This window comes from Marmota flaviventris, chromosome 14 (assembly GCF_047511675.1).
Source record: "Marmota flaviventris isolate mMarFla1 chromosome 14, mMarFla1.hap1, whole genome shotgun sequence".
Lineage (NCBI taxonomy): Eukaryota > Metazoa > Chordata > Mammalia > Rodentia > Sciuridae > Marmota > Marmota flaviventris.
In genome coordinates, this window is record NC_092511.1 from 37,963,868 (window position 1) to 37,991,097 (window position 27,230).

General features: G+C 39.0%; 1 protein-coding gene and 1 pseudogene across 1 annotated transcript in view; both read left to right on the forward strand.

The window, feature by feature from the left end:
- The first annotated feature begins 2,517 nt into the window (after positions 1-2,517).
- Msh2 (mutS homolog 2) overlaps positions 2,518-27,230 on the forward strand; it is a 65,784-nt gene continuing 41,071 nt past the window's right edge. Inside the window, exons 1-6 of the mRNA XM_027934429.3 lie at positions 2,518-2,802; positions 10,794-10,948; positions 16,456-16,734; positions 18,816-18,962; positions 21,421-21,570; positions 22,049-22,182. Of these exons, the coding sequence (XP_027790230.2) occupies positions 2,592-2,802; positions 10,794-10,948; positions 16,456-16,734; positions 18,816-18,962; positions 21,421-21,570; positions 22,049-22,182 (1,076 nt within the window). The 5' untranslated portion in view covers positions 2,518-2,591. The remainder of the gene's footprint in view (positions 2,803-10,793; positions 10,949-16,455; positions 16,735-18,815; positions 18,963-21,420; positions 21,571-22,048; positions 22,183-27,230) is intronic.
- Positions 23,166-23,473, forward strand: LOC114091890 (peptidyl-prolyl cis-trans isomerase FKBP1A pseudogene; annotated as a pseudogene).

Here is a 27,230-nt window from a genome sequence, read left to right on the forward strand (position 1 = left end):
CTCCTCCAGACCACAGAAACTTTTTAAAAAAGACTGAAAGGCCCTTTCTTCCAGACATTACAACTCATTATAGGTGAGTGGGACTCAGATATGTGTTTGAAAAGCTGCTAGGGTGATTTTGCTGCAGAATATTTTGGGGCCCCTTCTTTGGGGGAAGAGTGACCACTTAAGAGTGCGATACTTGTAAGTATGGCCTTAGGCCTTAGCCTGAGCAATTCCATTTTAAAACTCCATTTTAAAATAAACCTTCAGGGCTGGGGATGTGGCTCAAGCGGTAGCGTGATCGCCTGGCATGCGTGTGGCCTGGGTCCGATCCTCAGCACCACATACAAACAAAGATGTTGTGTTTGCTGAAAACTAAAAAAATAAATAAATATTAAAATTAAAAAATAAAATAAAATAAACCTTCAGTCTCACTAGGCAAGCCTACAAAGCTCTCCAATATGTCATCAGGCATAGCCTGATAAAAGCAAGTCACTTTCCACAACCCTGGTAAGAGTCAGGATGAAGTCACATGTCATTTGTTATAACCCTGATAAGAGTCAAAAGTGTAATATCAGGGTGGAAATCACCAAACCATATGTCCTGACTCTAAATGCAAGATGTCACTAAGAAACCTGGTGAGGGCTGGGGAATGTGGCTCAAGCTGTAGCGCGCTCTCCTGGCTTGCACGGGTCACTGGGCTCTATCCTCAGCACCACATAAAAACAAAGTAAAGATGTTGTGTCCACCGAAAACTAAAAAAAATAAATAAATAAATATTAAAAAATTCTAAAAAAAAAATGAAAGAGACCTGGTGATAGGGACCCAAAGGGCGACCAGGAGCTCCCAAAATTTAGTATAAATGATGGAACAAATGAACAGACTTTGGATCCAGCTGACACTGATGCACACAAGCTTGAGCCTGATGAGGACCTAGACTGACATCCCAACTCTTCTCATCATCTACCTAATCCTCTGCATTGTCCTCACAACTCTCAAACTCTACAGCAGCCTCTTGACCCTGGTAAGGACTGCGACATTGTCTTAAAACAGTGTCCTCAGCCAGCCACCAACTCCACACCAGGAGAAGCCTCTAAGGGTTTCTGACCTGGTTGCTGCGGTCTGAGGGAGTGTGCATCTGCTGTACTTATGATCTAAGACTTAAGACTCTAAACCTAGCACTTAAGCTTAGCATGCAGAGGGAATGTCTGTAATAGGTCTGTCATGATTAAGTGTTTGCAGTGCTTAAAAATTAACTTAGAATTGTTCGCCTTGAATTGATCATGTCTATTGCAGTACCCAGCATTAAGTGTTATTTCTTGATTAAGAACCTATAGAGCGAAAAGTGTATTGAGTGATTTTCAATAAAGCATTGAAAAAGGGCATAGCACTTGGACATTCTTTCTCTCTCCCCTTGACTGCAGATGTTACACCTTTGCCTACAGCGACAATACCTTTCTAAGGTATTAAGTCAGCAGAAGGAATACTGACTTCCTCCAGGTCATTGCTTAAGGTTTAAAAATATTTCAACCCCCTCACCTTCTGAATTTTTTCTTACCCAAACACTTGGCAACATTTAGGTTATCTACTACATTACCTGAATCCATTCATTAGAAGGTAAGCAGAACAAATGTTGTGAGTTTTCTACTTGCTGGTGATCCCCAGAACCAAGAACACTATGGCACCTTTCAGGCCTTATAAATGTTTTTCCTTTTTTCTCCCCTTCCTTTCTGGGGAAGAGCACTGAACCCAGAACCTCCCACATGCCAAGCACTCTACCACGGAAAGATACCCCCCAGGCCCTAACTTAATTTTGAGGGGGGGGCTACCGGGGATTGAACCCAGGGCGCTTAACCACTGAGCCACGTCCCCAGACCTTTTTATTTTTTGAGACACGGCCTCGCTCAATTGCTGAGGCTAGCCTCCAATTTTGTGATCCTGATCCTCCTGCTTTAGCCTCTAGAGGCACAGGGATTAAAGGCGTGAGCGACCACGCCCCGCTAAATCAATGTTTTCCAATGAATTCAACGGATGGGACAATGGAAAAAAAAAAATCTGGCTAACAGGGAGCAGTAAAAAGGCTGTGGAGTATAAACCTGAAATATTGACGTTGGCAGTTTGCTTAGAAAGGAAAAGGGAGAGAGTCCCGGGAACAAGTTTAAAAACATACTGAAAGAAGGAAGGCTAGGTTTTGTTTTCAAGCTTCTTCGTGATTTTATTACCAAGCTTCAAGGTACAAAATAAACTCAATAGCTTCCCATCTGGTCACCGCCTACCCCAGCTGCCCGCCCACCTGGGCTGCAAGAGGCGCACCCAGGAAAACCCGGAGAACTGATCCATTTTAAGGATTTGCGTCCGAGGGTCTGCGGGTGACCCCGCAGGCATGCGCAGTAAGCAGAGTCCTCAGCGTGCGCGGGAAGCTGGACGGCGTCCGTTTATGATTGGCTACCGCGGCGGACTCCCACCCACCGAGGTACAACACTGGATGCTGATTGGACGCGGCCTCAGAGGCCGGACGCCGCCGGGGGCCGAGGGAGGGGAGGCGGGAAACATCCTGGTGGGTGCTGGGTCGTGCTGCTCCCTCCGTTCGTCTGTAGATAGGTTCCGAAATGGCGGTGCAACCGAAGGAAACGCTGCAGTTGGAAAGCGCGGCCGAGGTCGGCTTCGTGCGCTTCTTCCAGAGCATGCCAGAGAAGCCGACCACCACCGTGCGCCTCTTCGACCGGGGCGACTTCTACACGGCTCACGGCGAGGACGCGCTGCTGGCCGCCCGAGAGGTGTTCAAGACCCAGGGGGTGATCAAGTACTTGGGTCCTGCAGGTGAGACTGGGCGGCGCGGGTTCGAGAGGACCGGGCTCCCGGGGCCTGTGGGCGGCTCCCGTGCCCCATCGGGAAGTGGGCGGCGGGCAGCTTTCCTGCGCCGAGCTCCGGGGGTGCGAACGATGCTTCCCCCAAAGGGAATTCCGCTTTCTCCGGTGCCTGCACCGTCAGGGAGGAGCGGCCGTGCACCTGGGCTCCCAGCGAACCCTCCTGGAATGTTTCTGGAGCCAGGTGCTCGGTTGCATCTTCCCGCAGTCTCGCCTCGGCGGGATAGATGTCTGTAACTGCATCCAGCAGCCCAGGAATGCGACTTACGATGGTGGAGGTGTTGATAACTTCATTGTGTTACCCACTTCATTTTGCTCACAACAACACGCCATTTTTACCGTTAGTCCCGCTCGGGGACCTGTAATGGACCGCTTCAGGTGAAGGGAAGTGTGGAGAAGCGGTCACCACTATGAGCTCGTGCTGGAGTCGGGCTCCCTGGATTCTGGTTGAGGCTCTCGCTTTATTTATGGCTGTGTGATCTTGAAGTGGTCATGGAAGCCGTGTGCTTCAGCTCAGGATTCAGTGTTCTCTCTCTCTCTCTCTCTTTTTTTTTTGTCACCTGGCCTTACCTGTGCAGCATCATTTCTTCCTGAAGGGCTACAAACTTTTCACTGTGTGTGGCTGGATGTTCTAGATGGTTAATGCTAATATCTTTTCTCCCTTGTTTCTTTGCTATTTCTTGGGGTTATGATAACGGAAAGAACATTCTGGGAGGGTAAAGGAGTTCTGTGCTGATCTTTATGCTGCTACGTGCAAATGGGATGTGGCTGGAAAATGTTTTATTCATTAGATAGAAATTTGTTGTCAGGGTTTTGGACGCTAGGTGAAAAGACCGTCTTCGCTCTCACAGAGCTCCCTTGAGCGGCGAGAGAGGCAGAAATAATCGCAGTTCAAAGTGAAGCTAAGATGGAAGTGGAAGTAACAAGTTGGTCAGCAGGCATAGAAGCAGGATCACCAAAGACTGGAGACACCAGAAGAGGCATTACCCAAGATGCCAAATTTCACTTGAGACTTGGTTGACCGGGAGTATGCTGGGGAAGAGGGCCCTGAAAGGTTGATTAGTATTACTGGTGTAGAAAATTATGGGTGCAGGTAGATGGGATCAAGATCATGGACTGGGGATGTGCCTCAGTGGTGAAGCTGTTGCTTGTCAGACTTAAGGCCCTGAGTTTGATTCCCAGCGTGGGGGTGGGGGTGGGGAGATCACAAAAAGCTTTTTCTTTTGTGTGTGTGTGTGTGTTGCTGAGAATGGAATCCAGGGCCTCTTGCATGCTAAGTAGGTGCTCTAACAGTTAGCTATATCCCCAGTCCATGAAAGGGTTTTTTATGTTGTAGGCAATGAGAGATCTGAAGACTTAAGTAAATACCCAGTAGAGTGTTGGATCTCTTTGGCTGTAGTTTGGAGGATGGGTCAGAAGGGGGCAAGTGTAGAAGCATACAAGGAGTTAAAAGACCACCCAGGAATAGTTTATGGGTTGCTTCATAATTAATTAATGATGGTCTAAATTGCTTTCTAATTTTTACGTAGCTATTTTATGTTTGAGTTAGAGTAGTTTTTAGCATTTGATGTAAAAACTCTCCTTTTTAGAACAGGGGATTGAACCTAAGGGGTGCTTACCTATAGAGTCACGTCCCTGGCCTTTTTTATTTTTAATTTCCATTTATCTATCTATCTATTTATTTATTGGTACCGGGGATTGAACTCTGGGGCACTAGAACACTGAGCCATATTCCCAGCCCTTTTTTGTATTTTATTTAGATACAGGGTCTCACAAAGTTGCTTAAGACCTCACTAAGTTGCCAAGGCTGGCTTTGAATTTGCAATCTTCCTGCTTCAGCCTCTCAAGTTGCTGGCATTATAGGCATGCTGTACCACGCCTAGCTGATGTGAAAAGTTCTAAACTTTCTCGTATAATTTGGATCACTGATTTTTCTAAATACCTATTCTAATACTTGGTTTTTTATTTTTTTTTTCCTCCCTTCTCTTTACTGGGGATTGAGCTTGGGGCACTTTTCCACTGAGCCAAATTCCCAACCCTTTTTATATTTTATTTTGAGACAAGGTCTTACTAAATTGCTGAGGCTGGCCTTGAACTTGGAATCCTCCTGCCTCAGCCTCCCAAGTGCCTGGGATTACAGGTGTGGTTTTTCTGATTTACATTATGAAAGGAATTATGGGTGCTAAGTATTACATCTGTTTATTGGGAAGAAAATGTAGTATGAACATTCAGAAATCTTATTTTGAAGCATAGATTTTTTTTTTTTAATATAATGCTTTTATTTTGTTGCCCTTGAAGATTAAAATGTGTTTTTTTTTTTTTTTTTTTTTTTGCTGGGATATAGCTTGGTGGCAAGAGTGCTTGCCTGGTATGCCTCTCAGTTCAGTCCCCAGTGCTGCCAAAAACCAAACAAGCAAAAAACAGTGTTTTGCAGGGATGTTTTCTTAGACTAACCTAGATGGTCCCTTCATCTTAATCATGTTGAGAATGTGGCTAGAGGTGAATTTAACTTTCCAAAGAGGTCAGCAAAGAAATGTGTGTTATTCTCAAGGATCTCTTTCTTACATTAGAGACTTAATTCTGCAGGCATATTTAAATATTGTCCTAGTCTTTATTTGGGCAGTATAATAAGAATTATAAAAAGATTGAAACTTTATTACTAGAAGTTGACAAAAGTAATTGAAAAAGGGAAGAAGTCCAGCCCAAAATGTACCATTGTTTCCCAAAGCTGGTAAATTGTCCGAAGTGAAATGTAAGCTTGGAATATTATTCAGGCTTAAAAATGAAGACCCTAACTAGGTGCGGTGGTGCACCCTATAATCCCATTGGCTTGTCTGGGGCAGAGGCAGGAGGATCAGAGTTTAAAGCCAGCCTCAGCAATTTAGCAGGTGTGCTAAGCAACTCAGTGAGACCCTGTCTCTAAATAAAATACAAAAATAGGGCTGGGGGTGTGGCTCAGTGGTCAAGTGCTCCTGAGTTCAATCCCTAGTACCAAAAAAAGAAAAAGAAGACCCTGATTTTTTGATATGTATGAGTACATTATGCTAAGTGAAATAAGCCAGGCACAGAAAAAAAATACTGCATGATCTCATTTACATGTGGACTCTCAAAACAGTCAACTACATAGAAACAGTGGAATGATGATTACCAGGAACAGAAAGGAAATAGGGAGTCAGAGGGTACAGAGTTGTAGTTATATAGAATTAACAACTAGAGATCTAATTTGCTATCTCTAGTGATCCTAGAGGACTATAGTTAATGTTGTATCTTGCAGATTTACCAAGAGAGTAGATTTTAGGTGCTTTCCCCACAAAAGGTAACTGTGAATTAATGGTTGTGTTAGTTTGCTTGACTATAATAATAATTTCACTATGCATATGTATGTTAAATGTGTTTGAAACACCAGCTACTCAGGAAGATCTCAAGTTCAAGGCCATCCTGGACAACTCAGTCTCAATATACAAAAGGGCCAGAGATATAATTCAGTTTTAAAGTACCCCCTGAGTTCAGTCCCCAGTACCACAAAACAATGTGTTGTATACAATTTAAGATAATGAACAGAAGGAAATAGTTCTTTAAATTATTGCACTGAATACTTAAAATCCATCCATATCTGTCCTACCAGGAGACTGACTTCCCGTATTATTTCTGAAATCCTAAATGCATCTAAATTTTCTGCCCCAAAGTCTTCATACTACTTTGTTCTGTCTCTGTTCTCCCTCCTTTGACTCCTAACAATTGTTCCTCTTTTTTTTTCCTAAACTTTTCTGCTGTTTATTTTTAGTTCGTATTCCATGGAAAACAATTTTCTGTTTGTTTCTGGCCTCCTCATCTGCCCAAACCTGAAATCCAATACTCTTTTGAGAAATCCTATTCAGTATTATATACGAACCAGAGCATTGGTATCACTTGGGTGTTTGTTAGAGTTTTGGAATATGAGGCCCCACTCCAGACTTGCCAAATTGGAATTTTCGTTTAAGGATATCCTCAGTGATTTCTATACATCCCAGTTTCTGAGGAACCTTTTAGAGTAGAATGATTTCCTGGTTGAGGCTGTACTTCCAGTTTTGACAAATCTTAGACCTGTCATTCCTCCTTATTTTTTTTAATGCATTTTTCTTTTGTTGCCCAGGCTGGCCTGTAACTCAAGATCTTCCTGCCTCAATTCTAGAGTATAGAATGTATTCCATGTGAGTATGGAATTACAGGTGCATGCCAAAACATCCAGCTCCTTTCCCTATTTTCTCTTTCAAATGGTACTGAGGATTGAACCTAGGGCCGGGCTACGAAAAGTGTTTTTTCACTGAGTCATGTCCCCAGCCTCATAGTAAATTTTAGAGTATTTTCATCTCTTTAGAAAGAAACCCATACCCTTTGTTAGTTAGTCCCTGTTTCCCCCCAAAATCTTTCCAGCCCTAAGCAGCCAGTATCTACTTGGCATGTAAATGGAATCATATAGTATGTGGTCTTTTGTTTCAAGGTTCATACGTGTTATATTTCATTCCTTGTGTATGAGGGTACTAGGGATTGAACTCAGGGACTCTCTATCACTGAACTATATATACCCCCAGCCCTTTTTTATTTTTTACTTTGAGACAGGGTCTTGTTAAGTTGTTCCAGCTGGCCTTGAACTTGGGATCCTCCTGTCTTAGACTCTGGAGTAGCAGACATGTGCCATCACACCTTATGGATTTTTTAAAATGATTTTTTTGTCATAAGCACAAGAAAACTTAGATGGAGTTCAACTAGTTCGATTAATGGAACAATCAGTCAGTCTGGTTTGCCTGGGACTGATGGGTTCCTGAAACAGGACTTTTCAGTAGTGAAGTTGGGGAAGGCTTGGGCAAACCCAAATGAGTTGTTACCTTCTGTGCTATGCAAAAGTGGGAAATAATTTAAATGGGGCCTGCCATTGTATGCTGAAGTTCTGATCCATAGTGAATGCTGGTTAGGATATTTAAATCTGCTGCAACCTAGATAGGCCTCTGAGAATTTGAGTACTGGTTTTGCTGAATGAAAATCTAGAAAAGGTATTTGTAATTTTCATGCAACTTGCTTTCTAAATGCAAACTACAGAAACAGCAAATCTGTTCAATTCAAGAAAATGTGGGTTTGTTGAACTTACTGAAATGAAAACTGAGGCCTAAATGTGCTTTGATAAGAATTTGAATTAGTTGACTGTATTTTTTAAATTGGGAGATTTCATGAAAAAAAATTTATATTGTGAGATTCTTTTGAAAAATCTGGGGCTGGGGTATGGTTAAGTGGTAGAGTGCTTGTCTAGTGTGCTTAAGGCCCAGGGCCCAGCACTGCAAAACAAAAATAAAAATCCACCAAGTTGGAAACTTTGGACAGAAATATTCCTGTAGTTCAGCATTAAGATGGTACTGAATAGTAGCTGTTCCCTCTGACCAGAGTCTTCCTTTATCACCTTTTTGTTACAGGTCCCATCATTACTTAGGTCTTTGTTGAAGCTATATGCCATCTATCAGATCTGTTATCTTGGATCTCTATTGCTTATTTGTTATCTGCCTGGTCTGTAGATATTGCAGTTTGGATTAAATTATAAGAAATGTTCTAAGGGACCAACCTAGAGATTTGAGATTTGAGTGAATTTTAGGATGTCTGTTGGCAGTAGGGATTTCTGTCTGGTATGTAAAATTAATTACCTGATTGGGGCCTAAGCTGTGTCCCAAATTTTGAGTACAAATCTTTTCCTTTTCTTTCTTTCTTTTTTTCCTTTTTTTGGGTCCTCCTTCTTTCTCTCTCTCACTAGAGATTGAACTCAAGGAAACTCAACCACTCTATTCCCTGCCACAGTCTCTCTGGATTGCATACAGCTTTACTAGATTCTAAGGCTGATTTTGAACCTGCAGTCCTCCTTTTTCAGACTCCCGAGCCTCTGGGATTACAGGCATGTGCCACTATGCTCTGCTGCCATTTATTTATTTATATTTGTTATTTGTATGTTACCCCCAGCCCTGCCATTATCTTTTCATTTTTGGTGGTGATAGTGGGGCTACAGGAATTGAACCCAGGGAAGCTTACCACTGAGCCACATCCCCAGCCCTTTTTATGTTGAGACAGGTGGCCTTGGAACTTGTAATCCTTCTGCCTTAGCCTCCCAAGTCACTAGGATTAGAGGTGTGAGCCACCAGACCCAGCAGCAAGTGTATACTCTAAACTAATAATTCATGCTATCTGTATTTGACAAAAACTGAACACCCCTCCTTAGCATTGAACCAGTTGGAAACTTTGGACAGAAATATTCCTGTAGCTACAATCCTAGCCATTTTTATTTTTTATTTTGAGACATGGTTTCACTAAGTTGCCCACGGTGGCTTGGAATTTGTGATCCTCCTGCCTCAGCCTTCCAAGGCAGGGATTATAAGCATGGGATACCATGTCTGGAGAAAATTTAGTATTCTACTTGACAGTGTGGGTGGTTTTATTTATTTTACAAAGAAATTGATGTCTGCCAATTAAAACCTAGCTGAAACACTTATTTTTCATGTAAGACTGCGTCTCCACTGTGGAACTATTAACATTTTGGACTAAACAAATATCTTGATATTGTGAAGAGTGTCATTTTAAATTTTTTTGTGGTTATGAAACTGGAGTTTCTCCACTTCTAAGCTGACTGGTGGGTCTGCCTAAGCTGCAAGCCTCTGTAGCTCAGAAAGTCTGTTTCTTCTCTATTACCATTAAGTGACATGTTGCAGCTCTTAATGGCAGACTATGACCTCCAGTGTTTCAGCAGACCCCAGTAGTTCACTGCCAATTTCTTCTTTCTGGGTTCTTATCTCACGGATTGGAAGAATGAAATCCTCAGGCGAGGATGAGTGAGTGTAAGAGTAGGATTTATGCAGTGTAAATAGAAACAGAACTCTAACAGGGCAATAGGGATCTGATAGGGGTTGCTGCTTGAGTGTGCTAAGCTGGGGGTTTATATTAGCACTTGGGACACTGCTATTAGTCCAAATTTTTGCTAATCACGGTTTAGAAAAGTACTGATACTATTGGTTAACCATTGAGTTTGAACTTGCGTTCAGGTCTGACCCATTTCTGTGGCTGCTCACCTGCAATCCCAGCTTCCTGGGGGGTTGAGGTTGGCGGATCATGGATGCTTGGGGGAGCTCCAGTGCTGTGTGGAGCAGGTAATAAATATGATTGGTGACCTGGATGTGTAGGGGACTGTGGTGAAAGAAAGACTTTGCAGTACTCCTTTGAACCTTTGAATTTTGAGCTATGTGAATGAATAATGACTTTGGGGGGTGGTGGTGGTGGTTTTGCACATGCTAGACAAGTGCCTTACCAGTGAGCTACATTCCCAGCTCTTTTTTAAATTAAAATTTTTTAATTTTGAGAAATAGACTCGTACTGAACTTTGAATCTGTTTGTCTCAGCCTCTGAAGTAGCTGGGATTTTAGTTGTGGGCCACCATGCCCAGCCAGCTTTTGGTGTTTTTGTTTTTGTTATAATACTTGGGTTTGAACCCAGGAGCACTTCACCACTGAACCTTATCCCTAGACCTTTTTATGTTTTATTTTGAGACAGGGTCTTGCCAAGGCTGGCTTTGAAATTGTCACCATCCTGCCTCAGCCTCTTGTCACTGTTCCTGTCTCAAAAAAGGGCGAGGGATGCTCTCCTGGGTTCAATCCCCCCATACCAAAATAAAACCACAACAACAAAAAGTTGGCTATATGCACGTACTGATTCTTTCGTCTTTATATTTTTTCCAGAATTTTAAGTTGTAGACTCCACAGGACCAGGGGAGTTAAGTCTTTTCACCATTTTATACCCTTTATCTGCTGTAGCTCCTGGGGCATACAGTAGTTCCTCCAGAAACAATTGAGTGAGTTAGTTACCTGGGGCTGGAAGGATTGTTAGGTGCTTGAACACTTATCAAAATTGTAAAACATTATTTATTTATTTGTTTTTTAGGAGCAAAGACTCTGCAGAGTGTTGTGCTTAGTAAAATGAATTTTGAATCTTTTGTAAAAGATCTTCTTCTTGTTCGTCAGTATAGAGTTGAAGTTTATAAAAACAGAGCTGGAAATAAGGCATCCAAGGAGAATGATTGGTATTTGGCATTTAAGGTAATTATCTTCCTTTTTAATAAACTCTTTTTTTTTTAAGGGTAGAAAAAATTGTAAAGTATTTAACTAGATGTTTAATATGTTAGCCAGATTGTGATAATAAAATGTTTTGAGAAACTTTCATATAATTTAGCATGTGGTTGTTAAAAGGTTACAGTTCATGTGTTTGGAAATTTAGTAGCTCTCCATTATAAGATGTTTTTGAATACTCTTAACCTTGTCACAGTTCCTTAACACTATTGATAATATCCTGTACATAAAGTTGAATTCCAGCATTAAACAAGGATTTTATTTTACTGTAATTAAAGAATAGCAAATAATTTGCATTGTTTCACTTATGTACACTTGTTATGTACACATTTGTATCTTTGTATTTACTCTGTTAGAATGTATATTTATATAAACCTGGAAATTTTGAATGTTGATCATATTTGAGCACTGTCACTGTGCTTCTAATGCCTTCAAGGAAATTAGTGCAACTGATCTTCCTTACTTATCTGTAAGGCCATGTTTTTGTGCGCACACAATACTTACATAAAGTGTTTTCTCAAATACTGGAATAAATTAATGGTTAAAATGTGGGGAAGGTGAGGTTTATTCTTGAAAGGAATGAATGTGTAGTAAGAGGGACAGTGCTCTGGATTATAGCAGATTTCATTTCCTCTGTCCCTAATGTCTAATGTATGGCAAGTCTTTCAAACTTCTCCTATATCTGTACCTCATAAATGGTAAAATTACAAGTTTTTTAAAGATATTTTCTGGTTTTAAATTTCTGTGAGCTCCCCCCCCACACACACTCACTGTGTCATATAATATTCAGTATTTTGATGGAGCTGCTTCAAATATAGTGTAGTTCAATCTTTATCCCATATTTCCCCCACTCCATTGTAAATGTAGATATATAATATCTGGAAAAACTTAGCATCCCACATTGTAGACTTTGCTAGGAATTTTTTTTTTTTTTTTTTTTAAGTTTTGTGTTATTGGGGATTGAACCCAAGGGCCCTTTACCACTGAACTACATCCCTAGCCCTTTTTATTTTTTATTTTGAGACAGGGTCTCACTAAGTTGCTTAAGCTAGCCTCAAACTTATATTGTCCTCTTGCTTTAATCTCCTGAGATTATAGTTATGTCCTACCATGTCCAGTTTGGTCCAGATTTAATCAGCAATCCATAATTATAAAGAATTAAGAAATATGAAAAGATAAATGAGCATCATGATTATGATGCGAAAGAAATTAAAAGACTATTTGTGGCTACTTGCTTAAATTTGGCTGTTACTGTGCTTATTTGAAGAACTGTGATTATTGCATGTGTAATACATATTGAGTATCCCTTATCTGGATGTTTAAGACTTGAAATGTTTTAGATTTTGAAATATTTTCATATAATATATTTTTGGAATAAGGCTTAACTCTAAACACAATTCGTTTATCTTTCATATATGTATACTTTTTACACATAGCCTGAAGGTAATTTTATACAAAATTTTAAATAATTTTTTTAAAGTTTTTTTTTTAAAGAGAGAGTTTTAAAAATATTTATTCAGTTTTCGGTGGACAAAACATTTTTATTTTATTTGTATGTGGTGCTGAGGATCAAACGCAGCGCTGCGCACATGCCATGCAAACGCACTACCGCTTGAGCCACATCCCCAGCCCTTAAATAATTTTTGTGTAAACAGTTTTATGGTATGGAATTTTCCATTTAAGGCACCATGACAGTACTCCAAAAATTAACAGCAGATGCTGGGAGCCATTAGCCAAGTAGGTATGACAATTTCCTTGCCAGCGTACCCCATGTTGCAGTGACATTGAATGTAGGTGACCTTGTTCAAGGACCAAGGCGGATTAGGGCGTTCCCGGTTTAGGTTCCAGGTTTAAGGTTTAAGATTATTCCTGCTGGGAATAGGGCGTATCCTGCTGCCTGAGTTCCCCTTGAGTTCTCACGGGATTCAGACAGTAGACAGAAGCCCAGTGGGAGTGGATTTGGGCAGAGAGCGTGGATTTCCCCAGAACGTGTTGGTAGACGGCTGGTGTGAGTTCGGGAATAAAGAGTTGCTGTTTGAATCTACAATCTGTGTGGTGGCTCGTGATTGTGTGCCCAGCCAGACTGCGGCATTTCTCCCCCCTTCTGATTAATTAAACAACAAGCAATGTGGCTTAAGGACCGTGCCTGGTAGGTTGTCCAATTCAACATATGGTTCTTACCCGTCATCGGAAAACTGACCTTTAGGCGTCAGCCTCCTGTCTTAGGTTGATACCACTGCAATTGAATCATACCCGTCACTGACTACGGGTCCAGCATACAGCCATACTTGTGGATAGGTCTATGCACCAGTGGGGGGGTGAGGTTCTTTGCCTCACCTCTGTTGGCCCCCAAATTTGGCCTTGGTGCCAGTGGGGGAGTGAGGTTAATGTGGCTTAAGGACCGTGCCTGGTAGGTTGTCCAATTCAACATATGGTTCTTACCCGTCATCGGAAAACTGACCTTTAGGCGTCAGCCTCCTGTCTTAGGTTGATACCACTGCAGTTGGATCATACCCGTCACTGACTACCGGTCCAGCATAAGCCATTGGCCCCCAAATTTTAGACCATCACTAGCAGAAGGGAGGAGGATACAGAAATGCCACGACACCAAGCCAATTGACGGCTCCTTGGGAAAAATTGCATCACTGGTGACACCATCAGCAAAGATATGCCAGCACTACCACAATTAACATGGGGTGCGCTGGCAAGGAAATAAAAATTGCATCACTGGTTAATCACTGTCGCAGATGTAAGAATGGCCAAGCTGGAGTTCTGGATATCAGCTGTTATGGATTTGAGTCAAATCATCTTCTTTTCGATCTGTAGAAATTGTTTTAGTTAATCTCTCTGGAATCCAAATCGGCTGCTGTTCTCCCTGTGGAAAAACACAAACAGACCCCCGACTCCAGACAATCACTGGGTCAGGACCTTTCCATTGTCCTGTTAGAATATCTTTCCAAAGTACTTTAGGCTTATGTACATTTTTTGGATACATATGCCTTTTCGCAGCACTAAGTCCTGATGAATCCAAATTTAAAAAGTTTAGAGTAAAAAGGGTTATTTTAAGTTTATCTATGGGGGATATATACCCCTTTCCAATTCCCTCTTTTTGCTTTAATAAGTATGTCTGTATATAATAGTTGTCTTAGCTTTTTGCATTTTCTACCTGAAATACCTTACTTGAATCCTATTATCTTCTCATTTTTTTTAAGCAATGACTTTAAGATTAACTAAGCTTCGAATGATGCAATAAAGCAATCTTTTTTCCGCCATGAAGGTATCTCGACCACCTTCAATTTAACCTTTTAAAGCCTTTTAATTATCATCTATACAGTACTTTTAAATGTACTTTTTCACCACCTACAACTTCACTCTTTTAAATGAGGCTTAGATTCTGTTTAAATCGCTTTAATGTTAGTTTACATGGCTGCCCTTCAACCAAAGGCTTTTTTTTTTTTTTTAAACTCCATTGAAAAGCTTTGTCTCAATCTGCCATGTACAAATACCTTTTTCTTCTTTCTTCCTTTCTCAAGCTTTTAAAGTAAGTCTAGTTTTCTCAAAATCTTTTTAAATGGCATTTTACAACTTTTTACTTTACCACACAGAGATTATCTCATCTAGAAACATTTCTTTTTCCTTTAACCTTTTATATTAAAATATATTTCCATATCTTGAATCTTTTTCTATCTCTTTTTTAACCGTTAACCCTTTTTATAAATTCACATTTTGAAACAACTCTTATAAAATTTCTGATTTAGACAAATTACTCCACTTTAATAAGATGAAAGACTTTCATGTTTTTTATGATACTATAATACTATAATTGAAACCCAACTGAAAATTTTTCTACTCTTTGTATATAAATTACACATGATAGAATCTTAACACTTAGTAACCTTGTTTTAGCAAAGACACAGACACAAAGCAATATTAAACATTTTTCCATTTACCAATTTATGAAAACACACATAATGTTTAAATATATTACCTTATGGAACTTAATAAGTAAAGAGTACTTGATTTCATATTTAGTGGTTGATATTTTAACACTTTAGCTTTGTAAATTAATCAGATGTCTCTAAAAACCAAATCTTAGACAAATGTAGTAAACAGAACTAGCCATCTCTTTCTTGAAGAAAAATCCTTCTATAGGATACCATGATGGTCCCATTGATATACTTAATAACTCGTCTTTAAAAAGCCATGGGATACATTTTTGTACTGTATCAACATATGCCCTAATTGTTCTTGGTCTTACTGGGGTGCCTCCTTCCTCTAACAATTTATCTTGCTCGGAGGCGAACAACTTCAAACCTTGAGTCAACCATTTTCCCCAGTTTGCCTGAGAAAGTTCTAGGAACAGGCAACTTGAAATAAAAACAAAATAAATCAAAACAATAACACATTGTTTTTTGAAATGTTCACCCATTTTTTTTTCTCTTCCTCAAGGGTGAGAAATTTCACTTACCTCTAAGCTTCAGAAGTTCCCCGTACGGGCCACCAAATGCCGCAGTCTGGCTGGGCACACAATCAGGAGCCACCACACAGCTTGTAGATTCAAACAGCAACTCTTTATTCCCGAACTCACACCAGCCGTCTACCAACACGTTCTGGGGAAATCCACGCTCTCTGCCCAAATCCACTCCCACTGGGCTTCTGTCTACTGTCTGAATCCCGTGAGAACTCAAGGGGAACTCAGGCAGCAGGATACGCCCTATTCCCAGCAGGAATAATCTTAAACCTAAACCGGGAACGCCCTAATCCGCCTTGGTCCTTGAACAAGGTCACCTACATTCAATGTCACTGCAACATGGGGTACGCTGGCAAGGAAATTGTCATACCTACTTGGCTAATGGCTCCCAGCATCAGCAACCTGGGTTTAAGTATGTAGAAGCTCCCACTGGCAATTAAATCAGACCATTAGTTAGCTAACACAGTCTTAAGGAGATATTTTCAACCTTTTTGAAATATTGAAAATAGATCAAGAATCCTTTATTTGGAAATCATTGATCTAGGAAAATCTCTTTTACAGATAGATAAAGTGTTCTAGTGAGGTGACTTTCCAAGGTCAATACTTAAGCTAATTATACTACTCTTCTATATTATATAACTATTGTGTGAAAATACGAGTATATGTAACTAGTGGGTAGTTTGGCAGAGTGTAGAAATTTAAGCAGAATTAAAAGGTTACTGGTTTGAGTACTTTTACAACTGTGTGTATATAAATCCAGTGGCCACACTTAAAATTGAAAATCACTTTTGAAAGAATTATTTTTAAATGTGCCCAGGTGTTGTGAAAATAGCTGAACAGGGAGGATGTTACTTTATAGAAAGTGTAACAATAATTTGAATATGTGGTGATGAGCAATTTTTTTAAAAAATTAATAAAATTAATTAAGGTTGGACAATTCTTGTTTGCAAGTAAGATTTTAAAACTATTGAACAGTTTCTTAAAATTTTTCTTTATTTTTGCATAGGCTTCTCCTGGCAATCTTTCTCAGTTTGAAGACATTCTGTTTGGTAACAATGATATGTCAGCTTCCATTGGTGTTGTGGGCGTTAAAATGTCCACAGTTGATGGTCAAAGACAGGTTGGAGTTGGGTATGTTGATACCATACAGAAGAAGCTAGGACTGTGTGAATTCCCTGATAATGATCAGTTTTCCAATCTGGAGGCTCTCCTGATTCAGATTGGACCAAAGGAATGTATTTTACCAGGAGGAGAGACTGCTGGAGATATGGGGAAACTGAGGCAGGTAAGGAATTGGGTCTTAGTGACAGGGAATCTAAGTCTAGGAAATGTTCTTTAGTTCACAATTTGCTGATTTATTTTTCAAAAAACATAATTTAAAAGTCTCCTTTTTTTTTTTCTTTAATGGTTTGAGACAGGATCTTGCTAGTCCTTAGGGACCTCATTAAGTTGTTGAGGTTGGTGTCAAACCTATGATCCTAGCCTCCTGAGTTGCTGGGATTATAGGCATGTGCCACCCTGTTTGGCCTTGATGTTTATCTTTGAAAGAAATGTAGTTACCTTTAAGAAGATAACAGGCCAATATGGAAATTTTTAGAAAAGAAAAAAAATGACGAAGTTTAAAAAAAGGATATCAAGCTAGGTACCATGGAGTATGCCTGTTATCCCAGCGATTTGGGAAGCTGAGACAGGAGGATCACAATTTCAAGGCATGGTAAAAAAAAAAAAAAAAAAAAAAGGCGGGGAGGGGGGATGGGGATGTAGCTCCGTCAGTGGTTAGTGCTTGTCTAACATGAGGCTCTGGGTTCTATTTCCAGCACCCAGAATAAGCTCTTGTAAGACTTGTTCTACCTAACATCTTTTCTCAGATCTCCCTTTTTCATGTCCTTTCTGCCTTCCTTCATTCCGAAAAAGTAACCATTACAGTAACTATTATTGCATGATATATTAAATAAATAGCATGTAGTTCTTTAGGATTTTTTTGCTTTTAGTAGAGCTGGGATTCTAACCCATTCCCTGGAACTTGTTAAACAAGAGCTAAACATGAGTTACACCCTCAGACCTAGTATTACATTTTGATATTTCATGTAGGAATTTTAGTCTTGTATTTTACTGATTCTTTTTATTTTAATCAAATTTTGATTGTTCCATTTACATAGACATAATTGTTTAGGTTTTTTTCAGTACTGGGAATTGAACCCAGTGGCTTTTTTCACTAAGCTACATCCTAAGCTCTTTATTTATGTACACATATATGTGCACATACATGCATACTGTTTTTTGAGACAGGTTCTCCTTAAGTTGTTGATTTACTGATGCTTACCTTGAACTTGTGATCCTCCTGCCCCAGCTGCTGAGATTGTAGGTGTGTGCCGCTGTGCCTAGCCATTTAGATATTTTTATTTTATTTTAATTAATTAATTTTATTTAATTTTTGTGATACTGGAGATTGAAACTAGGGGTGCTCTACCGCTTAGCTATACCCCCAGCTCTTTTTTTTTTTTTTTTTAATATACCTGGGATTGAACCCAGGGGCACTTAACCACTGAGCCATATCTCCAGCCTTTTTTATTCATTTATCTGTTTATTGGTTGGTTGGTTTTTTTTTAAAGATCTATTCTTAAGTTTTAGGTGGACACAGTATCTTTATTTTGCATTTACATGGTGCTGAGGATCGAACCCAGTGCCTTGTGCATGCTAGGCGAGCACTCTACCACTGAGCTGCAACCCCAGCCCCGCTCCAGCCCTTTTTAATATTTTATTTTAAGACAGGGTCTCGATAAGTTGCTTAAGCTGGGTTTGAACTCGTGACCCTCCTACCTCAGCTCCAAAACCACTGATATTACAGACTTGCGCCACATTGCCTGGCCCGTTTAGATATTTTTAAAAGGATGATTCCCTAAAGGAATTTTTTTCAGTTTGTAGGCCTCAAATACCATAAGAACTTCTGTGATATAGCAAATCTATGTTAAACATTTTTAGCACAGATAGTATCTAATGCAGTTTTCAATGAGTAATTATATCTGTTAAAGTTTGTACTTTGGGTCTGTAATTTTGACAGTGTTATAGCCACATTTCTTCATACTTCAAATTTCCATTAAACTTTATATATTTAAAACATGTATATTATTAAGTAATAATGCCAATGGCTATCACGTGTGTAAAAGTTAATAAATATGGGGCTGGGAATCTAGCTCAGCTGTATTGTGTTTGCCTAGCATGAGCAAGGTGCCAGGTTTGATCCCCAGTACTCCACCCCCCAAATTAATATGGATTAATATCTATTAAACGGTTGTCACTTTATATTTGTCAGTGTTAACAGCTTTTCTTTTATCATAGTATTTTATAGTATTTTTTATAAAATAGGTTATTCAGAGAGGAGGAATTCTGATCACAGAAAGAAAAAGAACTGACTTTTCCACAAAAGACATTTATCAGGATCTAAATCGGTTGTTGAAAGGCAAAAAGGGAGAACAGATGAACAGTGCTGTCTTGCCAGAAATGGAGAATCAGGTATGTTGATTATTAAATGTGAATTTATTCTTAAATTATAATAGTCACTTTTTAGAAGGTTAACTTTGTGCACTTATATCAAAACCTAAACTGTATATCATTGATATTTAAGCTAATTTCCAAGGAAATGATGGAAAATTTTAAACATAACCCTAAATATAAGTTAATTATATTTAAATGACGCATATCCCTGGGGTATGGAGGGATTTTAGTAGTTTCACGTGAGAGAGCTTCATCACCCATCTCAGCTTTATTATTTACCAGCTCTTGGTGTCTTCAATAAATTACTTCACCTTTCTGAGAGAGCAGTTTCATTATCTGTTAAATTAGTTTATGGAGATTAGTAGGTAATAAAACTGGAAGTTTGTGCCGTACATAATAATTGGATAATAAATGCTACATTTAAGCAATTGAACTAAAAAATTGGCTTGAGTTGTATATGTTCATTGGTGAAAATGAAGATGCTACAGTGTAACTTTCAGTTGGAGTTTCTGTTGCTGGTCAAATCTTAGATGTGTGCATGGCTTTAGAGATGTATTTTTAAGGTAAAATATTGGAAAGTCTTGACTGGATATTTGTGGATTCCTTGTAACCGCCCATGCATTAGTTATAGACTTTAGCAAATAGAGATAAATGTTATTAAGTAGGAAAAATGGGTACACTAACAATGAAGCTAGTGTTAAGTATATTTTACTTTCTTTCTTTTCTTTTTTTAATGGTTCTAAGGGGGGATTTAACCCATGCCATCACACATGCTAAATACACAGTCTACTATTAAGCCACATCCCTAACCCCTCAAATATATTTTAATAAGTTTTAAGTTGTCACTTGATATCAGTTTGATGTATTCAACTTTTTGTTTTCTGTTATAGTGATAACTTAGGCAAAAGGATATATATAAATAATTTAAACTTATTTTGTTTAAATATACATATGGAGGTGTTGGGGTTGTGGCTCAGTGGCAGAGCACTTGCCTAGCATGTGTGAGGCACTGGGTTCTATTCTCAGCACTGCATATAAGTAAATAAAGGTCCATTGATAACTATAAAATATTTTAAAAATAAATGAATATCCATATAGGAAAGTACTTATACCATAAGTATATAACTGAATTTTCTTAAAACTGAGCATACCTATACATGAAACAGAGTAATAATGGAACCCTAGAAGCTCTTCTTATGCTTCCTTTCCCTACCAGTGATAACCCTGGTTCTAATCTTTAATAGAATAGATTAGTTTTGCTTTTTTTTTTTGAACCTAGGAGTGCTTAACCGCTGAGCCACAACCACATACCTTTTTATTTTTATTGAGACAGGGTCTCACTAAGTTGCTGAGGCTGGCTGTGAACTTTTGATCATCCTGCCTCACAGTCTCCCAAGTCACTGGGATTATAGGCATGTGACACCACACCTGACAGTTTCTCCTTACCCTCCAAAGGCATAGAGAAGTTTATTTAGGAAAGTAGATACATATTCAAGAAGAATGGGGCAATCTCAAGAAAGATGCCTTTGGGGCAAAACAAGGAATACACCTTCTTGAGTGCTGGCTATCTCCAGAGGGAGAGAGTCCACGCTGGCAGTTTTGCCTATTTTTGTAGTCTATATAAAGGGAATCATGACTTTATTTCAAGTCTATTTTTTTCCAGTCAGTATTATGTTTGTAAGATTTATTCATACTGTTGAGTGCAACAGTGTTCAGCGATTTTGGGGGGATGGGGGTGGTGGTTACTGGGGAATGAACTCAAGGGTACTTGACAACTGAGCCACATCCCCAGCCCTATTTTGTATTAAAAAAAAAAAATATTTTTTTTTTAGAGACAGGGTCTCACTGAGTTGCTTAGTGCCTCGCTTTTTGCTGAGAATTAGAGGGTGTGCCACCATGCCTGGCTTATGTTCAGTTTTATTGTGTTGTACTTCATACTGGAAACTTGCCAGCGTTTATCCATTTTAGTGTTGATGGGCATTTGAGTAATTTCCATTTTTTACTGTTTTATTATTTATGGTACTGGGGCTCATGCATATTAGGCAAGTGCTCTACCACTGAGCTACATCCCCAGCCCTTAGCTATTTTAAATAATGCTGGTATTTCAAGTAATTTTCACTTTCTAAAAATTGCTTTCTAATCTTCATAGATGTATTTAAACTTTTTTTAATATTTATTTTTTAGTTGTAGTTAGACACAACACCCTTATTTTACTTACTTACTTACTTATTTATTTATGTGGTGCTGAGGATGGAACCCAGGGCCTCGAATGTGCTAGGCGAGTGCTCTACTGCTGAGCCACAACCCCAGCCCCATATTTAAACTTTGATTTTCTTGGTTCATATGGGGGAGGAACACCAAGGAAAATGATAATATTCAGAGTTTATTTTCATTCTTCATTTTTTTTTCTTTTTTTTACTCTCTAGAAGTAGTCCTCCTTGTATAGAAATCTTTCATTTTTAATTCTTAATTTTAGGTTGCAGTTTCATCATTGTCTGCGATAATTAAGTTTTTAGAACTCTTATCAGATGATTCAAATTTTGGACAGTTTGAACTGACTACTTTTGACTTCAGCCAGTACATGAAACTGGATATTGCAGCAGTGAGAGCTCTTAACCTTTTCCAGGTAAAACGTGTGTGTTAAAATTATTGAATAGCTATAAAATGTTTTCCTTTTGTAAATACTGAAAAATCTTATTAAGGAATATGAGTGTTTTGAAATATTATTATACTTAGAATATATAAATAATTTTGAATTGCTCTAATTTATTTTTCTACTTCCTAGCTATATATAGATATTTGTCCTAGCATTATGAGTCATTTTGTATATTAACAGAAGTTCTTTAACATTACATTTTGAGATGTTTTTATGTCTAAAATTGCAGTAATTATAAGTGATTTTAGTTTGAGGGAAAATGTATAGTTGAAAATACAGAAAAACAGGTTGAAAGTTGATCTCAGTAGAAGGAATTTTTATTGAAATTTCTCATTTTATATTTGAAGAGTATTATATGTTCTTTCTCCAAAATTATTGAGTTATTTTTCATGGCATAGTTTATTTTTCATTAATGGAGTGTGGCATTATTTTATTTTTTGTTCATAAGGGTTCTGTTGAAGATACTTCTGGCTCTCAGTCTCTGGCTGCATTGCTGAATAAATGCAAAACTCCTCAAGGACAAAGACTGGTTAACCAGTGGATTAAGCAGCCTCTCATGGATAAGAAGAGAATAGAAGAAAGGTATTACTGGTGTGCACTTGTGTCACCTTCAAGTAATTGCAGTTATTTCATATGAAGCCACTTCTCGTGTAATTTTGCACTTGTATTTTATCATTTAACTGCATAGAAAGCTATTTATCAATAGAATATTAATCATTTAGATTAATTAAAGAACTTATTTCCTTAAATAAGGTTTTTTAAACTCTAAAAACATAAAAATTTATTAGGTTTTGTTTGTTTGTTTGTTTTGGTTTATTTTAAAGCATAAGAGTCAGTTTGGTTCAAACTGAATTTTAGGCAGGTTACTCAATGTGTACTTCATAGGGTCGTTAGGATGTATATAGAAGACTTTCTTTAAAAAAAATTTTTTTTAAAATTTTTATTATGGGGGGTGGAGTACCAGAGAGTGGACTCACATCCCAGCCCTATTTCTTATTTTAGAGACAGGGTCTCACTGAGTTGCTTAGTGCCTTGCTGTTACTGAGGCTAGCTTTGAATTCACAATCCTCTTGCCTCAGCCTCCAGAGCCAATGGGATTACAGGCATGAGCCACCATGCTGGGCTTGTTCTTTTTAGTTAGGGCTTATTCTTTTTAGTTATACACCATCGTAGAATGTATTTGACCTATGAATTTTCAATAGGGTCTGACACATGGGAAGCATTTACTCTTCTTTATTCTAGAAAGGATTGAAGGTGACCTAAACATATAATTTTTAAGGCTAGGGCTGTAAGTTCAGTGGTACAGTACCTAGCATTTGGCCTAGAGTTTGATCCCTAGCACTGGGGTTGAGGGTGGGAAGAAGTCTTTGAAAATGAAGAAATAAAAAGATGATTCCATGGGGCTGGATTTGTAGCTCAGTGGTAGAGCGCTTGCCTAGCATGTGTGAGGTACTGGGTTTGAACCTCAACACCAACATTTAAAAAAATAATAGTAAATAAAAGATTAAAAGATAGAGTCGAGGGGTGTCCGCAGAGCTGTGGAACAGCCTTCAGTCACTGCCGCCATGGGAATGCAGGTGGAGACCACCTCCCCCGAGACGGGTGTACCTTCCCAAAGCACCGCCAGACCTGCGTGGTGCACTACACCAGGATGCTTGAAGATGGAAAGAAATTTGATTCTTCCCAGGACTGAAACAAGCCCTTTAAGTTTATGCTAGGCAAGCCGGAGGTGATCTGAGGCTGGGAGAAGGGGTGGCCCAGATGTGTGTGGGTCAGAGAGCCAAACTAACCATCTCCCCAGACTATGCCTATGGGCATCATCCCACCACATGCCACTCTGGTCTTCGATGTTACGCTTCTAAAACTGGAGTGACAGAGTGGCTCTTCTCTCACCTCCCTGTTCTTGGATCTGCCTTGGAGGCATCCGGGCGTAATCCTTGCGGAACTTTCCTTGGCATCCCACTACACTTTGTATAAACATCTACTCTGACTGAATATGTTCTGTCACTCAGCTTTGCTTCTGATACCTCCATTTCCTCTTCCCCTTTATCCTTGTATGTGTGTTTACCTAAACTATATGCCATAAACTTCAAGTTAGTCGTTTTGTTTTTATTTTGGGGTGAAGATTCAGTTTTAGTCTTTTGGATCTAGGTTTCCATTTAAGTACCTTGACAGGTATTAACAGCACAAGTGATGGGTTAACTTTAGAATAGGAATTGGTGTTAGGGGAGATGAGGTTTGCAAGAATATTTTATTTTTGGGCATGAAATTTTTATCTATTATATATAAAACATTCTTGCTGCTGCGCTGCAAAGCCATAACAGATTTGAGATGCTGTGGAGGGCTGAGCTATTCTCCAATGTGAGAAGTGTCCTTGGGTAAAATTAAAAGCCCTACCCAAAACTGCAGTGGGGAGGGGAGAGCCTTTACCTCACCAGCCCTGCCAGCCCTGCCACCCTCCCCTGAACCCATCTTCCTTTTGAAAGAAGATCACTTTCACTGTGATTTTGGACACTACAGGTATCTGTCCCTGGGCCAGGGACCTCTGAAGGCACCTTTGTGACCTGGCTGGTTTTGGTTTTGGATTTTTTTTTTTTTTTTAGTATTTATTTTTTAGTTGTAGTTGGACACAGTATCTTTGTTTTATTTATTTATTTTTATATAGTGCTGAGGGTCAAACCCAGGGCCTAGCATGTGCTAGGCAAGCACTCTACCGCTGAGCCACAACCCCAGCCCCTGGTTTTGGTTTTTTTAGGTCCCCCCCTTCTTTCTTTCCTCCATCTTGTGGTTTTTCTAATGGATTTTTAGAACTTTTGTAATATCGAAGTTATTCAAGTTCCACTTTGTAAATTTTAAGAACTTTAATTGAAAGTTTAAATTGAAGGTATTATTTATAGGCTTCAACACCCAGTGAAAGCCTGGCCTTTGTGACACATCCTCGAGTGTTCTCTCAGAAAACGCTGCTGGCCACTGCAGCTTCAGCATCCCCTGTCTTTTGATACTTGGCTCTCTGCCAGTTTCCAGGTTTCCTGTCTTTTTGTCCCTCAGCCTCTTACCCTTTGCTGTCCAGTGTAATGATTTGGTGAGAGAAATTGTTGCTTTGTCCTGGCTTCCCCCACATCATGTATGAGTTTCATTTTGCTATTGCAATAAAAGTGCTTTATGCTGGCTTTTCTGAAAGAAAAAAAAAAGATGAATATGCTACTCTAATATGACTAGTGCTTGGATACAGTTTAGTACAGTTTATCTTTGTTTAGATAGACATTTAAAAACTTTTAAATGAAGTATAATATACATAAGAGCACAAATCCTAAGTGTATATCTTGAATTTTCACAAAGTTAACATATCTGTGTAACAAGCCAGGTCAAGAAAAAATATAACTAGCACCGCCAATCTGCCCATTTTTCATGTTAATTACCATCCCTCCTTATTCTAAGAGTAACCACAGTCCTGACTTCTGGTATCACAGATTGATTATTTTTGTCTGTTTTCTTTAAATAATGTAAAGTTTCTGTTCTCTCTCTTTAAAATTGTTTTTAAAGGAAATGAACGGTAATTAATTTCCAAGGTAATGGTCATTGGTTTTATAGGGTATTTAAAAAGTGGTTTTCTTCTGGCTTAAACTATAGACATGGCTAGTAAACCTGAGATGTCACTCACATATTACTACTATAGTAACATTATTTGGAAGGCAAGCTATGAAAATCTGATCCCTCACCCCCATAAGTAAAGTTAGTTTTGTAGAACAAAGTAATAATTTCCAAAATCTGATTGTCTTGTTTTGCAATGCTGAGGATTAAACCCAGGGCCTCATGCATGGTGGGCAAACATTCTACCTTTGAGCTATACCCTCTGGTACACATACCAAATCTGGTAGTCTTGACAAGTGGAGGAGACTTATTTATTAGAAATAACATCTAGGAGTGTAGCTTTATAAGTTAGAATTTTATCTGCTGACTAACTCAAGTGTATGGTAAAAGAAATACTTTTTTTTCCTTCTTGGTGAGAATTTTTTTTTTTTAAACCAGCAAATAGGAAAGCCTGTGATTTTTCAAGGCCAAGTGTGGAAATTCCACAGAGTAGGAAGATCAAGTTACATTCTTGTTGTTTGGACAATCTCCTTGTTTTCATCACCCTTTCATAACTCTACTTGATGTGGTAACCCCATATTTCTTAGTTTAAGCCATTCTGGTAATCCTCAAATCTGTTTTGTCTTTAAATCTTTTGATCTTCCTTCAGGATTACAGGGGGAAAAAATCAGATTTCTCTTTTCTTTCCTTGCTCTCTCACAATCCCTCCCTCCCTCCTTTCCTTTCTCATCTGACCCAAGGCTTTACACAAGTTTTTGTTTCTTACTGTCATTGTTTTGGGGTGATTTTTCAGGAGGGAAGGTACTGGGGATTGAACCCAAGGGCACTTTACCCACTGAGCCACATCCCTAGCCCTTCTTTTTTGGGGGGTGGGGGTATTGGGGATTGAACTCAGGGGCACTCGACCACTAAGCCACACCCCCAGCCCTATTTTCTATTTTATTTAGAGAGAGGGTCTCACTGAGTTGCTTAGCATCTTGCTTTTTGCTGAGGCTTGCTTTGGACTCAAGATTCTCCTGTCTCAGCCCCCTGAGCCACTAGGATTACAGGTGTGCGCCACCGTGCCTGGCCCTTTTATTTTTTATTTTGAAACAGGATCTTGCTAAGTTGCCAAGGGCCTTGCCACGTTGCTGAGACTGGTTTGAACTTGGGAACCTCCTGCCTTAGCCTCCTGAGTGACTGGGATTACAGGTGTGCGCCACTTTATGTGACTTTTTAATTACTGTAAAGAGGTTAGGATTTAGCAAGGCCCTGAATCAACTTACCAAGACCCTGTCTTAAAATAAAAATTTAAATGGGCTGGGTATGTAGCTCAGTGATTAAGCACCCCTGGGTTCAATCCCTGGTACCAAAAAAAAAAAAAGATTAAGAGAAGGTGGAGTGATACTGGTGTTCACTATGTCCCTGATACTTTGTAAGCAACCTACATTTGGTTTTAATATGGTGGAGAGTAGGTTTAAATTTCCTGGCTGATTCTAGAGCCAGCCTATTTCCCTTTTTTTTTTTTTCCTTTTTTTTTTTTTTTAGTTGTTGATAGACATTTATTTTATTTATTCTTATGTGGTGCTGAGGATTGAGCCCAGTGCCTCACACGTGCTAGGCAAGTACTGTACCACTGAGCTACAACCCTGGCCTTCATCCCATTATCTTTGTACTATATTGCTCCTTTCAGTTCTATTTAATTTGATTCCAATTGTATTTTTTTTTTCCTTGCAGCCTTATAAATATGTTGTCCTACATTTTCATTAAACTCTTCTAAAGATAAACCAGATATACTGGTTTTAAAGAAATGACAGAACGTTGACTTTAAAAATATCTAGTTTCATGGTTAATTTCATAATTAGTTGAAATTTCAGGGATTAATGATCTTAAAATCTTACCTTGTATACCAGTCAATTTGTAGGTGAGTATTGTTTCAGTTTGTATACAGCTGAGATATTTCATTCAGATTGATGGTATAGGATGTTATGTCAATAGTAACTTTGACACTTCTGAAATTGTGATTTGCAAGTGGCATTGTCATGGAAACAGCTGAGCAG